This window comes from Polypterus senegalus, chromosome 17 (genome assembly GCF_016835505.1).
Source record: "Polypterus senegalus isolate Bchr_013 chromosome 17, ASM1683550v1, whole genome shotgun sequence".
Classification (NCBI taxonomy): domain Eukaryota; kingdom Metazoa; phylum Chordata; class Cladistia; order Polypteriformes; family Polypteridae; genus Polypterus; species Polypterus senegalus.
Window position 1 is genome coordinate 11,952,643 of NC_053170.1, and position 17,028 is coordinate 11,969,670.

At 42.7% G+C, this 17,028-nt stretch overlaps 1 protein-coding gene across 1 annotated transcript in view; it reads left to right on the forward strand.

Annotated features, from left to right (window-relative positions):
* Positions 1–17,028, forward strand: part of dnajc7 (DnaJ (Hsp40) homolog, subfamily C, member 7) — a 60,167-nt gene that overhangs the window by 21,768 nt on the left and 21,371 nt on the right. Inside the window, exons 2-7 of the mRNA XM_039740530.1 lie at positions 2,414–2,502; positions 8,668–8,792; positions 8,933–9,046; positions 14,052–14,126; positions 14,316–14,434; positions 16,227–16,380. Of these exons, the coding sequence (XP_039596464.1) occupies positions 2,414–2,502; positions 8,668–8,792; positions 8,933–9,046; positions 14,052–14,126; positions 14,316–14,434; positions 16,227–16,380 (676 nt within the window). The remainder of the gene's footprint in view (positions 1–2,413; positions 2,503–8,667; positions 8,793–8,932; positions 9,047–14,051; positions 14,127–14,315; positions 14,435–16,226; positions 16,381–17,028) is intronic.

Genomic DNA, 17,028 nt, shown 5'->3' on the forward strand with positions numbered 1-17,028 from the left:
GAAACAGACTTAGCACAGCTTCTCCGCTGTTTTATAAACGAACGACATATAAAGCCATCACCTTGTCAATTGTGTAATGCGTTTTTTGAACAGGTTTGATGCATGGAAGTGATCACTCGTACTGCGTTCAGTCAGTTCACGTGAGCTGCTCTCTTGTGTGATGTTGCAATGTCCACGGCTTTATTTAATGTTAGCTAAGACCCGGCACTTAAAAGTTTCTCGCTACAGCAGTTTGAACTCCGTTACAAAGTGATCCAAAGTCTCGTTTATACCTCGTGTCTTCTCATTAAACTTGTATCTCGCGAATAAAGTATTCAGCGTTTTTCTTCAGCGCTGTTTGGGAGCTGTTCCTTCTTTTCTACGTACTGCGGTCACAGTCAGTTCACGTGATTACGTGGGAGGCGTGATGAGGTCACACGCAGCTCCGCCCCCCTCAGTCGTCGAGCTAACGTCCATTACAGTATATGGAAAAAATAGGTTCCAGTTATGACCATTACGTGTAGAATTTCGAAATGAAACCTGCCCAACATTTGTAAGTAAGCTGTAAGGAATGAGCCTGCCATATTTCAGCCTTCTACCTACACGGGAAGTTGGAGAATTAGTGATGAGTCAGTCAGTCAGTCAGTGAGTGAGTCAGTGAGGGCTTTGCCTTTTATTAGTATAGACACACACACATATCTGTGTGACTGACTGACTGACTCATCACTAATTCTCCAACTTCCCGTGTAGGTAGAAGGCTGAAATTTGGCAGGCTCATTCCTTATAGCTTACTTACAAAAGTTAAGCAGGTTTCATTTTGAAATTCTACGAGTAGCAGTCATAACGGTCGACAACGTCCGCCATGTTGAACTTTCTTATTTATGGCCCCATTTTCACGAAATTTGGTAGGTGGCTTCCCTGCGCTAACCGAAACCAATGTACATACTTATTTCGGTGGTATGATGCCACTGTCGGCTGCCATATTGAACTTTTCAACAGTCTTTGTTACTTATGGGCCCATCTTCAAGAAATTTGGTACACGGGTTCCCAACTCTAACTGAATCCTACTTGCGCACATATATCGTCCAGAGCCTGCAGCTCGGTCACCGTGTGAGGCGGCGTTGGGTCCCCCATCCCAACGCCTCCCACGTTGTTGGCTGCTTGCATATATAAGGCTGTCTGTCGCTCCAGTCTCTACATTACCTTCCTTGCTTCGCCACAGGATTCACATCTCCCTGCTGATAACTACAGCCTTTTTATTTAATCCACGGCTTCTCCGCTGTTTTATTGTTCATTTATTACGATTATAGTTATTGTGTAGGTATTTTAGACTTACTTTACATTGTTCAGGTACCCATTTCCTTTATCATTTCCAACCGTACCCATTACCATGTCTATCGAGGTGATCACCATCGATCAAAGAACTGTCACTTACCGAGTGGTTTCCATGCCCAGAGATGGCACCTGCCTTTTCCATTCTCTTTGTTACATATTGCATGGCCATATCAGGCTCACTCTTGATATCCAGAGGAACATTGTGTCTTATGTATTGAATGACTGGGACAGGTTCAAGGTGTGGACTGATGACGGTACAGGAGATAATTAGACTACACAGGAGCACTAGAAGAGTGAAATGCTTAAGCCCTTCACCTATGGTTCTGCATGTGAGTTGATGGCTGTTGCTGAATTGTTCTGTTGTCGCTTTCAAGTGTACCGAAATGGCCAAATATTTTACATGTTTCAACAACTGCCAGTGCCTCTTAAACATCTTAGATTGACAGGTGACGATTTCAGTAGTGGACACTTTGATGTTTATGAATGTTTAAACTCTCAAAAGCTGGATGTGAAGTTATCGATGAAACTGGTTGTATGCTTACAACGCTTGACAGATGCCGAATGTCACTTCAACACAAGTCCTGCAAATACTGTCGTAATTGAAACAAACCATGAAACTCAAACTGATTATGACAGCAGCAATCCAAGCTGTGAGATTTGAGACAAGATTACTGTTCACATGGCCAACTGTACGTTACATGCTCAAGAGTAAGCTCAGCGCACAGCTTGGTCAGATTACAACCGGAGGGCCGAACTCACAATGTGGTATACAAAGAGATCTTAACAAATAATTATTGGCATATTTTACCTCAGTTTAAAAAAGTTTAATTTTCTTCTTAATAAAAATTTTAAGGCAGTACCACAAGTGCAGGTATTTTGCTAGTATGTGTATGTATGTGTGTGTGTGTGTGTGTGTGTATACACAGACACACAAGGGGTGCCCCCTGCCGGCTTGCTTCGCTTTTGTTTATTTATTTTATTTATTTTTTTTATAAATTCACCTGAGAGGCTGATTAAACTTTTCCCTTACTTTATCTGTAATGGTTTGCATATACTAATTTCTGTTAACTCTCGCTGTTTTTTGTTTTTTATTTTGTAGGGAAGCAGAAGATTTCAAAGAGCAAGGAAATGCCTTCTACGTGAGGAAAGATTATTCAGAAGCATTTAACTTCTATTCAAAAGCTATAGGTAAGAGAGAGACATGTATGCCAGAGGGGATCCTACTCTGTTTGGTCTTTAATCTGAAAATTGCTCCCCAGGTACTCCGCCCCCTAAAAGGTCATACAAAAAGACAATTTCCCCTTGGAGATCAACAAAGTATATTAAATCAAAATCCAAAAAAATGTGGCTGGTTTTCTCATGTGGCAAGTATTAGAGCCACTAGTGCGTGGGTCCCCAGCTCTGGTCCTGGAGGGCCACAGTGGCTGCAGGTTTTCATTCTAACCCTTTTCTTAATTAATGACCTGTTTTTGTTGCTAATTAACTTCTTTTGAATTAATTTTAATTGAATTATTCTTGAAGACTCAGACCTCATAATTGTTTCTTTTTCCTTAATTAGCAGCCAAACAATAATGAGATACAAAATGAGCCGAAATGTGACCAGCAAAGTGAGACCATCATACAATATCTGAAAAGAAAGAAAGATGAAAGTCTCAGGAATGTCGATCTGCTCAGATCACCAAACATTTTATCAGAGTTCTTAGGAAAAGAGAAAATCAGCAATTTCAGGAATGTCTGCTATTGCACAATGAGAGCAGCAACAAGCCATGGAGTTAAAGAACAGGTTTAATTAACAAGAAGACTTGGTGCCTAATTAAATAAACTGATTGGAGTGAAATTGGTGGGAGTTTGAGTCCCTGACTTAGGTGGTCTTCTGTTGGCTCACTCACTTCACATTTAATTTCTGTTTGGGTGCCGTTTAATGAAAGAAATGAAGAAATTCACAGGAACGATGAAAAAAATACAGGGGAACAAATCATAAAAAAAAGTCAATTAAAATTAATTCAAAAAGTTAATTAGCAGCAAAACCAGGTCACTAATTAAGAAAAGGGTTAGAATGAAAACCTGTAGCCACTGGTGCCCTCCAGGACTGGAGTTGGGGACCCCTGCACTAGTGAGACAGGGGTGTTGAACTCCAGGCCTGGAGTGCTGCATTGGCTTCAGGTTTCTGCTCCAATTGCTTAATTAGAAATCAGCCCTTGCCAATAATGCATCTAATTTAATTTAGTGTCTTGTTTTATCTCTGTATTGTTAGGCCACTGCTAAATCATAGATTTTTTTTTTTTTCTTGCTAATGATATCATCCAAATGATTTGAAGCCTAAAACTGCTGAGTAATTTTTAGCTCTTCACTTTCTCTTCAGTTTCCTTCTGAGTACTTCATTAAACCGAGTAGTGCACGATGAATCCACACAGGTGGAAGTGGAAATGACCTCAATCGAGAACAGCAGCTTTCTTTGTCATTTGAATCTTGGCCCTAATAAGGAGCCATTAGTAAGAGGGAATGCAGCGGTTTTAAAACTAAAATAAACAATTAAGGGTTCAAAATCTTAATAAGAGAGTCAAGTAAAGTGGAGCAGAAGTGCTTCTTCAGTTAAACAATAAAATCCTGGAGCCGCTACGGCCCTCCAGCTGTCTACAGGTTCTACAGTTGGAGCAAAGGTGGGTTGAATGGCTTGCTCAGGGTCATACGGTGAGAGTCAGTGCCCTGTTAAGACCTACTGTGGGGCACTGAAACCACCCAAGGCCCGATACTAAATCAGGCTGGAAAAGTTGACATGTAGTGCATTATACCAAGTCCTGTAGCAGGGGACTCAAATGACTCGGAGTCCTGCCACGTGCAAAAGTTCGCTGATGACACTGCTATTGTGGGCTGCATCAGGAGTGGGCAGGAGGAGGAGTACAGAAAGTTAATCAAAGACTTTGTTAAATGGTGCGACTCAAACCACTTACACCTTAACACCAGCAAGACCAAGGAGCTGGTGGTGGATTTTAGGAGGCCTAGGCCCCTCATGGACCCTGTGATCATCAGAGGTGACTGTGCAGAGGGTGCAGACCTTTAAATATCTGGGAGTGCAGCTGGATGACAAATTGGACTGGACTGCCAATACTGATGCTCTATGTAAGAAAGGTCAGAGCAGACTATACTTTCTGAGAAGGTTGGCATCCTTCAACATCTGCAGTAAGATGCTGCAGATGTTCTACCAGACGGTTGTGGCGAGTGCCCTCTTCTATGCGGTGGTGTGCTGGGGTGGCAGCATAAAGATGAAAGATGCCTCACGCCTGGACAAACTTGTTAAGAAGGCAGGCTCCATTGTAGGATTAAAGTTGGACAGTTTAACATCTGTGGCAGAGCGACGGGCACTAAGCAAACTCCTGTCAATCATGAATAATCCACTGCATCCACTGAACAGGATCATCTCCAGGCAGAGGAGTAGCTTCAGTGACAGACTTTTGTCACCGTCCTGCTCCACTGACAGACTGAGGAGATCGTTCCTCCCCCACACTATGCGACTCTTCAGTTCCACCCGGGAGTAAATGCGAACATTAATTTTATTTTAATTCTTTTCATTTTTATTATTATTTAATTTAATATTGTTTCTTTGTATCAGTATACTGCTGCTGGATTATGTGAATTTCCCCTTGGGATTAATAAAGTATCTATCTATCTATCTATCCATCCATCCAAGAGGGCCGCAGTAGCTGCAGGTTTTCATTCTAACCCTCTTCTTAATTAGTGAGCTGTTTTTGCTGCTAATTAACTCGTTTTGCCTTAGTTTTAATTGACATGACTCGGAGCCCTTAGTTGCTTCTTTTTCTTTAATGAGCAGCCAAACAATAGTGAGACACAAAACAAGCCACCACATGACCAACTCACCTGAAAATAAAGAAAGGTGAAGGTGTTGGCCTTGTTGGTCTGCTCAGGTCACCAAAACATCTTGATGGTGGTCTTATTAAAAACAGAAAAATCAATAGTCTGCTGTGGCAGAATGAGAGCAGCAACAAGTCACGATATTCAATAACAGCAAGAAATGGCTTCTCATTAAGAAACTGGTTGGAGTTTGACGTTCCACTTTAGCTGGTCACCTGTCAGCTCGTTTCACATCTCATTTCCGCTTGCCATTTAATGAAGAAGCAAATCAATTCAGAGGATGGAATCCTTAATAATTGGGCTTTGAAAATGAAGGGAAAATGAGTTAATTAGCAGTGAAAACTGATCACTGACTTGGAAGAAGGGTTAGAATAAAAACCTGCAGCCACTGCGGCCCACCAGGACTGGCATTCAACACCCCTGTCCTAGATGGTCTCCCATTCAAGTACTAGCTGGACCTGAACATGCTGAGCTTCAAGTGGGTGACCTCTTCTGAAGTTCAAGTGGTATGGCTGCTGGCATTAAAGTATTTCCTCAAACTGGAGAACTGTAGATAAATGAAAGAGAAGGCAACCTTAATGATCTTCAAGTCCTGACAAGCTTGGTGGGACTGGGTGGACTGTTCTTATTAAAACTGTTAACAATTTAGAAACAACAGACATAACACCTACTGGGGGGGAAATAAGTATTTGATCCCCTGCTGAATTTGAAAGTTTGCTCACTTCCAATAAAATGAACAGTCTCTGATTTGTATGGCAGTTTCATTTTAATGGAGAGACAGAATCGCCATCGGTCTGGACCTCCATGCACGATCTTGCATCAAGGGGTGAGGATGATCATGAGAAAGGTGAGGGATTAGCCCAGAACTACACAGGAGGAGCTTGTCAATGATCTGGAGTGGAGTGATCTCGTGGAATTAGCAGAGAAACAGCCTCAAAGTATAATGTGTCCACCACTTTGCTTGACTGTGGGGATGGTTTTTTTGGGTCATACTCGGCATTTCTCTTCCTCCAAACACGGCCAGTCGAGTTGATGCCAAAGAGCTCGTTTTTTGGTTTCATCTGACCACAGCACTTTCTCCCAAGCCTTCTCTAAATCTTTTAGAATGTCACTGGCAAACTTAAGACAGGCCTGTACATGTGCCTTTTTGACCAAAGTGACTTTGTGAGCACCACAAGATGTCAATCCATTACGGCACAATGTGTTACCAATGTTGGTCTTGGTGACTGTGGTGGTCCCAACTGCCTTCAGATCATTAACAAGCTCCTCCTGTGTAGTTTTGGGCTGATCCCTCACCTTTCTCATAATCATTTTCACCCCATGAGGCAAGATCTTGCATGGAACTCCAGCCCAAGGGTGATTGATGGTCATTTTATATTTCTTCCATTTCCGAATAATCACACCAACAGCTGTCACCTTCTCACCAAGCTTCTAACTGGTGGTGATGTAGCCCATTCCAGCCTTGTGCAGGTCTTGTCCATGATGTCCTCTGACAGCTCCTTGGTGGTGAAGAGGTTAGAATAGAAGAAATTGATTCTGTGGACAGGTGGGCTTTATACACAGAACAATTGAGATTAGGAGTATCTGGAATTGATTGATTGATTGTAATCCCAATCTGTGGGAACCTGAACTCTGTTTGGGTTGTTGGAAATTAAATTCTTATTTCTCACAATGATATGTAAATCAATTTTTATAACTTTTATGTAATGTGTTTTTTTTTTTCTTGATTTTTTGGTTGATCTTCTGTCTCTGTCCATTTATGGTTTCATGCCAAGAAAGAGCACCACAGATGTAATATTTGCTCTGAGAGTATTGATGGAGAAGTAGAGAGAAGCCCAGAAGGACCTGCATTGCGTCTTTGTGGACCTGGAAAAAGCAAATGACAGGGGGCCTGGAGAGGAGTTGTGGTATTGAATGAGGAAGTCGGGAGTTGCAGAGAAGTATATAAGAGTGGTACAGGATATGTATGAGGAAAGTGTGACTGTGGTGAGGTCTGCAGTAGGAGTGACAGAGGTGGGATTACATCAGTGATCGGCTCTGAGCCCTTTCTTTGGACAGGTTGACAGATGAAATTAGACAGGAGTCCCCGTGGATTGTGATGTTGGCTGATGACATTGTGATCTGAAGTGAGAGTAGGGAGCAGGTCGAGGACACCCTGGAGATGTGGAGATATGCTGTGTGGAGGAGAGGAGTGAAGGTCAGTAGGACCACCACGACAGATTACATATGTGTGAATGGGAGGAATGGTGAGGATGCAGGGAGTAGAGTTGGTGAAAGCGGAGGAGTTTAAATACCTGGATCAACAGTACAGAGTAACAAGGACTGTTGAAGAGAAGTGAAGAAGAGAGTGCAGGCAGAGTGGAGAAGAGTGTCAGGAGTGATTTGTGACAGACAAATATCGACAAGAGTGAAAGGGAAGGTCTACAGGATGGGAGTGAGACCACCTGTGTTGTATGGGCTGGAGACGGTGGCACTGACCAGAAAGCAGGAGACGGGGCTGGAGGTGGCAGAGTTAAAGATGTTAAGATTTGCATTGAGTGTGACGAGGATGGCCAGGATTAGAAAAGAGGACATCGGAGGGTCCGCTCAGGTGGAACAGTTGGGAGGCGAAATTGCGTTGGTTTGGACATGTGCAGAGGTGAGATGCTGGGTATGTTGTGAGAAGGATGTTAATGATAGAGCTGCCAGGGAAGAGGATAAGAGGAAGGCCTAAGAGAAGGTTTATGGATGTGGTGAGAGAGGACATGCAGTTGATGGGGGTGACGGAACAAGATGACGAGGACAGGAAGAGATGGAAGAAGATAATCCACTGTGGCAACCCTTAACGGGAGCAGCCGAAAGAAGAAGAATATTCTGTCTCTCTCCATTAAAATGAAACTATCATATAAATTAGAGACTGTTCATTTGTTTGTAAGTGAGCAAACTTACACACATTCCGCAGGGGATCAAATCCTTATTTCCCCCACTGTATATCCATATGACAGATTTCTGTAAACATCTGTTAGATGACAAAACCAAAATGACACTCAAAAAAGACAAATTAGGCAGAGAAGTCATTTCTGACAGTAGTCTAGATTTAGATCTTTAGTTTGATCCTGGGTGAAAACCTGCCATTACTGTGGCTTTCCAGATCAAATTTGACAGCCTTTGCTGACGTCGGTATTTCCTTAAGAGCTGAACACAACATGGGGCATCTGCAGCAAGCCCACTGATGATCCAAAATGTCAAAAGAAAATCCTCACTTCTATTTTATGAAGCATCTTTTGGCGTAAGTATTACCTTAAAATGTTTTCCATGAGCCATACAGGTTTACTGGTATGCCGTTATAGTTAAGGGTCACTTGAGGCCATTACAAATACCAGAAGGGGATTCCACATCCTGATTGTCTACTGTGCTACTGGGCAGTTCTCTCTTCACCGCCACATGCAATCTCAGTGTTAATTTCATCTTTTTTTTATGCTCGTGACACTTTTTGTTTATCAGATTCATGTCCCAGGAATGCCAGTTATTATGGAAACCGGGCCGCCACTCTAATGATGCTGGGTCGCTTCCGTGATGCACTTGAAGATGCACAGCAGGCTGTCAGGCTGGACGACACATTTGTGAAGGTAGTGATCCAGTGGTCTGTCTGTGGAGTCTTGAGTGAGGTTCTCACTTTGTGTGCACGCGTGTGTGAGTGTTTCTGACTAGCTGCCTTCATGTTGTCGCAATTTCGGCTTGAACAAATAACTTTGCTGTGTCATTTAAGGGTCATCTTCGGGAAGGCAAGTGCCATTTGTCACTGGGTAATGCCATGGCAGCAACCCGCTGTTTCCAGAAAGTCCTTGAAATGGAACCCGATAATGTACAGGCACAGCAGGAGGTAAGCCCACTGATGTTCGGTGTCAGAATGACTCGAGTCTGGATAACAGAAAAGGATTTCCTTACCACACTACAGCCATGTTGATTGAGGGGTTTCATGCTTTGAACACAATGCCATGCATGGTCTGAATTCTGCTCAGTTGTATTTTTGCCCTACCACTCAGTAATTCGTCTCATTAATTTTTTCTGAATTCAGAAATTCGGGACAGGTGTCTTTCGGAGCCAAAGCATATCCTTATTGCATTGGGCGTTGAGAGCTGTAAGGTGGGAACAAAACCTGGACAGGGCTTGAGAAAGCATCCCCACTTATTAAATAACTAGCTGTGTGCACCCGTGCTGTAAAAAGCCCAGGCTCCTAGAAACTATTGAAATCATCAGAAAAAAAAATTGAAGGGCAGAGTCGGCGGTTTCATTTTGAGGACGGGCTCGTCCCTGTTGTCTATCAGCGGCTAAGTGAGTTTCTCTCTTGTTTGTTTTACTTTGGGGGTCTCACTTTGATAATACAGTGGACCCTTGATTAACGAACTCAATTCGTTTGCGAGGGCTGGTTGTAACTCAAGTTGGTTGTAAGTCAAGACGATTTTTCCCATAAGAAATAATGGAAATACCCATAATGTGTTCCGAACATCCCACTGCAACACTTACTTAACCTTTTCATAAAAAAGGGTTGTATAATGTGCATAATTTACCAAAACGCCAATAATTTTTCTAATGTACTAACCAAAAAGTCATAAAGTGCCTAGCCTACCAGAAATAACAATTTCATACTGTACTCACCATTTAATTTGACATCTTTGGGCTGCAGGAAGGGAGGAGGAGGAGAATGAAACGGAAGGTGGTTATTGTTTAGAAGGAGCCTCCTCTTTTCTTTGTAAAATTGTCGAGATGGTGGATTTCGACATGCTGTACATACCGTATTTCCCAAAAATTAGCATTAGAAAATCAGGTGCGTGTCATACACGAGGAAACTTCTTCTGCTTGGGCTCGCTCACGCACTCACGCTCTCTCTCGCTCGCTCGCTTGCTCGCCCACTTGCACTCTCTCTCTCTCTCTCGCTTGCTTGCTCGCCCACTTGCGCTCTCTCTCTATCTCTCTCTCGCTTGCTTGCTCGCCCACTCGCGCTCTCTCTCACTCGCCCGCCCACTGGCACTCTCTCTCGCTTGCTCTCGCACGACAGTGCTCACTCTCTCTCTAAACGCTTCCTATACAATCACAACGCGCATCGTACATGGGGCAAAACTTTTTTTGCAATTTTCTTTGTAAAAATTAGGGTGCGCGTCTTACACGAGGGTGCGTGGTACATGAGTAAATACGGTATTAGCGGGATCGGTCACATGAACACCACTCTCATATTTCCGCACAATTTCCTTCTTCGTTACCTTCTCTTCCTTCCTTAGCAATTATGCGTCTCGCTTGCCATGGTCTTAGTGAATTATATATATATAGATAAATATATATATATATATATATATATATATAGATAGATAAATCACTGCACTGACCGAAATTACGTCCACAAACGCATGTATCTGGGCTCCGACTGACGCTTACGAATGCTCTCGGCTGTTTGTTTACAATCGCACAAGCAGATACACGTGACCACATTTGGGTCGTAACGCAAGACGTTGGTCGTAAATCAAAACAAAAATTTTGGTTGTAAATCAAGTTGTTCGCATATCAGGCCGCTCGTATGTCAAGGGTCGACTGTAATAAGTTTGATTTATGTAGCGCCTTTCATACACTCAAGGACACTTTAAATTCAGTGAACACATTAACAAGACAGTAGAAATTACATGCAAGAAAATGAATCCAAATCATTGAAAAGATGTGTTTTTAACAGGAGTTTGAAATTGATAATAGATTTTTCCTCGTGAAGACTGAGAGGAAGAGCATTCCAAATTTTAGGGGCCATCACACTGAAAGCTCTGCCAACCATAGTTACTACAGTGAGTAAGTTCGCGTCCGATGATCTTAATGCACAGGCAGGAGTGTAAGGAAGCAGCAGCTCCGACAGATAATGAGGGGATAAACCATGAAGGGCTTTAAAGGTGAGAAGAATAATTTTATATTTGACTCGTGAAGAAACTGGTAACCAATGCAAATCATAGAGGACAGGAGTGATGTGAGCAGATTTTTTAGTGTGTGTAAGTAAACGAGCAGCAGAATTCTGAACATACTGTAATCCAGGGGTGCCCAATGTGTCGATCGCGATCAACCGGTAGATCGCAAAGGTAGTGCAGGTAGATCGCGTTGCATTCAAAAAAAATGTTTTAAACTTTAGTCTATCATATATCCTCCCTATGGCATTTGCCACTTGATTGACATACAGGGCGGCCAGTCTGAGATCTCTTCTAACACACTGGTCATCAAACGTGCAAGCTACTGCAAAACTCCGGCTGCGATCTAAAAAAAAAAAATTGGGGAGGGTATGGGCTGGATGTGGAATTGGACAAGGATTTTTTTACTATCACAATTTCACAATCAAAGTGTGTTTGTCTGATCTGTTAATCTATCATTGCTATTCCAAAGAAGGAAAATCTGGAAAGGCACTTTTGAACTGTTCATAAAAACTACGAAACTGACTTCCTTCTGAAAAGCGATCTGAGGAAGAGAAAGAAAGGAGGGGGAACTAAAATTGCAGTTAATCGGACAGCCGACATTTTTCAATCGGCTGAATTCAAAAGGCAAAGGCAGACACACCGAAGCATCGTTCCGGGTGAGTCACTCGATTATTAAGAATAAGAAGTCCTTCCAAGATGGAGAGATGATAAAAGAGGCATTCGTTGAGACAGATGGCTAGGGAGAAGTTCCTGCTGAGATTTCAAGACCCCTGGCCGGAGAAAAAGGTGTGTGTCCTTGTCATTAAACATGCAGAATACAAGCAACTTAATAACGATCAATGGAAGCTAGACTTGGCATTTTTTTTCCCGATCTGACCAACCTGTTGAATGAGCTTAATTTACAGCTGCAAGGAAAAGGCATGTAGCCGCTTTGTGTAAGGTGAAGTCAGGCACGGGTAAGACGCGTGTCGAAGAAATCTCTCAGTCCAAAAGTTTGTTTTAAAAATATTTAGTGAAAGTTAAAGGCAAATAATCCATACAAGAATTAAAAGAAAAATAGTTACACACAAAGAATAAAGGCAAAAAAAAAGGGAAAATGTATCTTCTATAAACTTAGTTTTTCTTATGAAGCTTTGGTTACTTCTGTACTTAAAGGTTATTTATTTCTTCTTCTGTATGCTTTAAACATACGGTTCAAAACTTAGATCTTTTAATTTACGAGTTACTATACGCTCAAAAAGACCCTTAGGCCGTTGGCACTTAGATATGCGCCAGGCTCAGTACCGTGCATAAGCACGAACGCGAGCCTAAAAAGAATTCTTTCAAGGACACGGTTAAAAAACCGTATGCCTCTATACCTTACACAAGGTAAGGCAAAACACTTACTAAAGAACATTGTTTACTCAAAAACTGTTAAGAAATGACAGGAAAATACCAACTCAATTCTATTCACAGGGGTTTTAGGAACCTCCCATATTTTATGCATTATCATCTAGTAAATATTCATACATTTTATAGAACTAGGAAAATGACTCTTACAGGCAAAACCATGGTCAATATGATTAGCTCAGTTAATGCTTTCAAATGAAAAATGCAACATCTGTCCTCAAAGCTGCAGCACATTGATTTGGGGGACATCCAAAACCTCGGGTCAGAGCTGGAGACACAATGGAAGGCGTGTGCGCAACTTGATAGCAGATTGAAAATTGCCTGTCAGACTTTGATAGACGGTTTCAAGACTCAGCTTTACTTGAGCCAATCGCTACATTTAAGTGCTATCCATTTAGAGAAGATGTTGAGGGTAATTCACCCGCATCAAAAATTGCAACACTGTTTCACCTAAAACTCTACAGTGAAGGATGAGATTTTGACAGTACAGGATGACATTCAGCTGAAGTCTGGGACTCTTGGACAGTTTTGGAACTTACTCACAGAGGAAAAGTACCCAAACATGAGGAAATGTGCTACCTCCTTGACTGCATTATTTGGCTGTATTTATTTATGCGAGTCAGCCATTTCCCACGTGAGATTATTAAATCCAAATACTGTAGTGACCATAAATGTATTAAATTGTTATTGTGCCATAAAGGTTATGCAAGATACAACAACATATATTTATAAAGTATACTCGGCATATATAGCGTTTTTAATGTAGGTAGATCATTTTGACTTGGTCATTTTAAAAGTAGCTCGCAAGCCGAAAAAGTCTGGGCACCCCTGCTGTAATCTATTGATCTACTTAGTCGGTAGACCATAAAACAATGCATTGCAATAGTGCAGACGGGTAGTGATGATGAAAGCATGAATGAGTGTTTCGGTGTCCTTCACACTGAGGAAAGAATGCAGATGAGCAATGTTACGGAGATGAAACAAAGTCGTCTGCACTATTGAGCTAATGTGTGATTGAAAAGTAAGAAGCTGGTCAAAGATGACACCCCAATTACAGACTGATGCTGAGGGTTCAACCAGCATCCCATTGACGTCAACTTTTAGCCCACGAAGGGTAGAGAGGACAGATTTGGTACCAAGTGGGTTAAATATCGATTACGAGATTTGTACCAGACAACAAACAGGTGAAGTTAATATAAGCATGGTAATAATAAAATACAAAATACCTCTTTTTTTTTTTTTCCTTTTGGTCATTGGCCCCCTTTTAAAAGCTGTGCTGACCTCCTTTGACCCCAACAGCCACTGCACCCTCAGCAGAAGACCAATCAGAGCCACTGCAGGGACTGCTGGGAGTTGCAGTTTCAGACTCTAGTAGCACTGCTACAAGGGGAGTTAATTGTGAAGTTCAAGCAGCCAGAATCTTGACATCTAATGCAATGACGATCACATTAATTTATAGTTTCAGCCAATAAACAAAGTCTGCTGCTAGATTTGGCCAATTGGATCAAACTTCCTGAGGATTCTTGCAGATTGTCACTTTCTGATTCTTTTCTGCAGCTGAGGAATTCCAGATCTGTGTGCGACTTTGAGAAGATGGCAGAGAGCGACTTTGACAAGCGGGATTTCAGAAAGGTAGTCTTCTTGCTTTTGGTGTTTTGCATGCCAGGTAACACAGAGTTTAGATTGCAGGTTTTTGTGCCAAGTAACTTTTCCTTTCTGCTTTGCCATGGAATAGAATCACATTGTCTAATAAATCACTTGGTCCTCTGAGAGCATCAGTGAACTGATTGTGTGTTGCACCCCCTTCATCATGTTTTGCAGGTGGTGTTCTGCATGGACCGGATTCTGGAGTTTGCCCCGTCATGTCACCGCTTTAAAATCCTGAAGGCAGAGTGCTTAGCATTGCTTGGCCGCTACCCAGAAGCACAGTCTGTAGCCAGGTAATGACTGCTTAATTCTCTGTACTTGACATAACTCCTTATTGCATCTCTACATACGTCCAAGAGTGTTGGTGGTGGAAAGTATAATGTCTCTGGGTAAAAGGCGTTTGGTAGCGGCAGCGGTGCGTGCTGCTCAAGTTGACTAGTGGATGTGATACACTTGTGTAATGGCAGACGTGGTTTAATTTGTAATAAGCTTTGTGAAGAAGGGTCCTGCGATGCCTCGAAAGTTTGCATATTGTAATCCATTTAGTTAACTAAGAAAAGGTGCCATTTTGCTTCATGTCTCATTGCATCCATAATGGCTAACACTGAACATCACCCTACTGCCTTTACATTTATTTATTTGGCCGACACTTTTATCCAAAGCGACTTACAACATATTTTTGAGACACAGTTGGTTCCATTTCTTTTCTTTATTCAATCGGAGCACAGACGGGTGAAGTGACGAGTTGTGATGGGATTTGAATCCACAACCTCCGGGCTTGCAATCCAAACCCTTAACTACTAGGCCACACCACCTGCTACTAATAAGCTTTCTAGTATGGCATGTCTCCTTAATGTTCTAATGTTGAATGAGTGCCTGCAGTTTCCTTCATGTGTCGGCTATCCCCAAAGTTCAACTGTGAGTACAAATGAACAAAGATTTTCCATCATTCCAGGGACTGTGGTGTTATGGGTCCACAGCTCGTTGAGCTAAGGCCATTTTTAAATAATCACCGCACCCGAGGCGGCTTCGTGGGGAGGGTATGCAATGTTGTAGCGAGCCCGCGGGGCAGTCGTCGATGTGGGCGTTTCTCACCATGTGCACAGGTGGGGAACTGCCCACATTCGTGATTGCTCCCGTGGCTAATGCTACAGCTGTGATGGCCCCTCACGTTATAAAAAAGAAGCGCAAGTCGGTTGAAGTGGAGGTGAAAGAAACGTTCGGAGAGAAAAAAGGAAAGGAAAGAGGACGGAGGTTACCGGGAGCAGATGAGGAGGCAGGTCGGTGAAAGAGAGAGAACGAGCGAACAAACGAGCGCACGGGCAGCTGCGAGGGCCTGGGGTGTTGGGCCTACACCCAGGCGTTTGAGTTAGATGTCGCTCCCGCTGAGCGATCAGGTAGCGGGAGTGACCAAGGAAGGCGACTGGCCGCAGAGAAGCCACGGAAAGGCAGCGGAAGTCGGGAGGCTTGGTGGTGGAGTCCCCAGTGTGTGCGTCCTGGTCATTGGTGGACATCAAGTCTCGGGGACTGGGATGAGTGCCATACCGGAGCCAGGGATCGGAAGGTCTCCAGTCTCGAATGTGTGTTGTAGGAGGGCAGCTGCAGAGAGCGTCTTGCCTGCTGCTAAGCCCAAACGGGATAAGCAGGTGAGACGCTAACAGAAATGTTACACCGGATTTGTTGTTTTTAAGATTGCTTCCACGAGAAGATTTTAACCTCTGGTTTTAAAGGATTGTTTTTTCTATTGATTTTTAACCTCCACGTGTTCTTTTTATGGATTATTTATTTGATGAAGAAAGAACTGCACTTTATGAACACTGTTTATTTTGTTGACTGTTTTTAAGTAAAAGCACTGTTTCACTTTTAACCATCCCCTTGCTCAGATGCTCAATTATTTGCCTTCACTGACTAGCTCTCTCGGTTTCATTATCGACGGTGTTGGGTTCAAGGGTTCCCAAACAGCCATGGGAGCGTGGAGCCAGAACCCACATCGTCACAGGGATTTCAAATGATGATGACCTTTCTGATGTGAATTTGTCAAGTTCTGCAGAGAGATTTAGTGTTTCTCATTGTCTGTCTTTTTAGTGATATCTTGCGTATGGATTCCACAAACGCCGATGCCCTCTATGTACGTGGACTGTGCCTGTACTACGAAGACTGCATCGACAAAGCCGTGCAGTTTTTTGTCCAGGCGCTGAGAATGGCACCCGATCATGAGAAAGCTAGACTGGCCTGCCGAGTAAGTATGCCATGGCAAGGGGGAATTGAAACTTTTTTTTTTTTTATTATTATTCTAAAAAATTTGACGTGATCAACTCCAGTTAGTACTAAAGAATAACAATTTACGGGGCCTGTCTGAGCTTTTCACTCCCCTTTTCAAAACATTTTCCTATTTTTCCATTGAATTGGGTCAGATTTTCACATGGGATCTTTTGATCATGGGAACCAGAATGCAAGAAGACTGATGCCTCATACCCTAGAAGTTTAATGTGTGATGAATGAATTGAGCCTGACAAAGTTAACTTATTACCCTTGTTCAGCTACCAAAACGCTGAATTGAGTCCTGTGTCACATTATAGAAATCTCAAACTTTGGCTGTTGGGGTTGAAAATTGAGCTTCTAGTTGTACAAAGTGAGCCAAAATGAAGTACCACATTTGTCAAGGTAATTGCGCGAGGTACAGGCAGCCAAGTGGGTTGGTGGGGGGGGGGCCGAGCTTTGTGTCTTTTGATAAAGCGATCTCTTGTAGTTTTCAGTCGGCCACATGCCTTGGTCCGGTGCACACCGTGCTTTCACTGTCGGAAGTGTTCTTCAAAAACGATGAATCCATCATCTCTACGCAATGCGCTTTCCGAACACGCATTTCTCCTAACGGTGATGTCCCAAA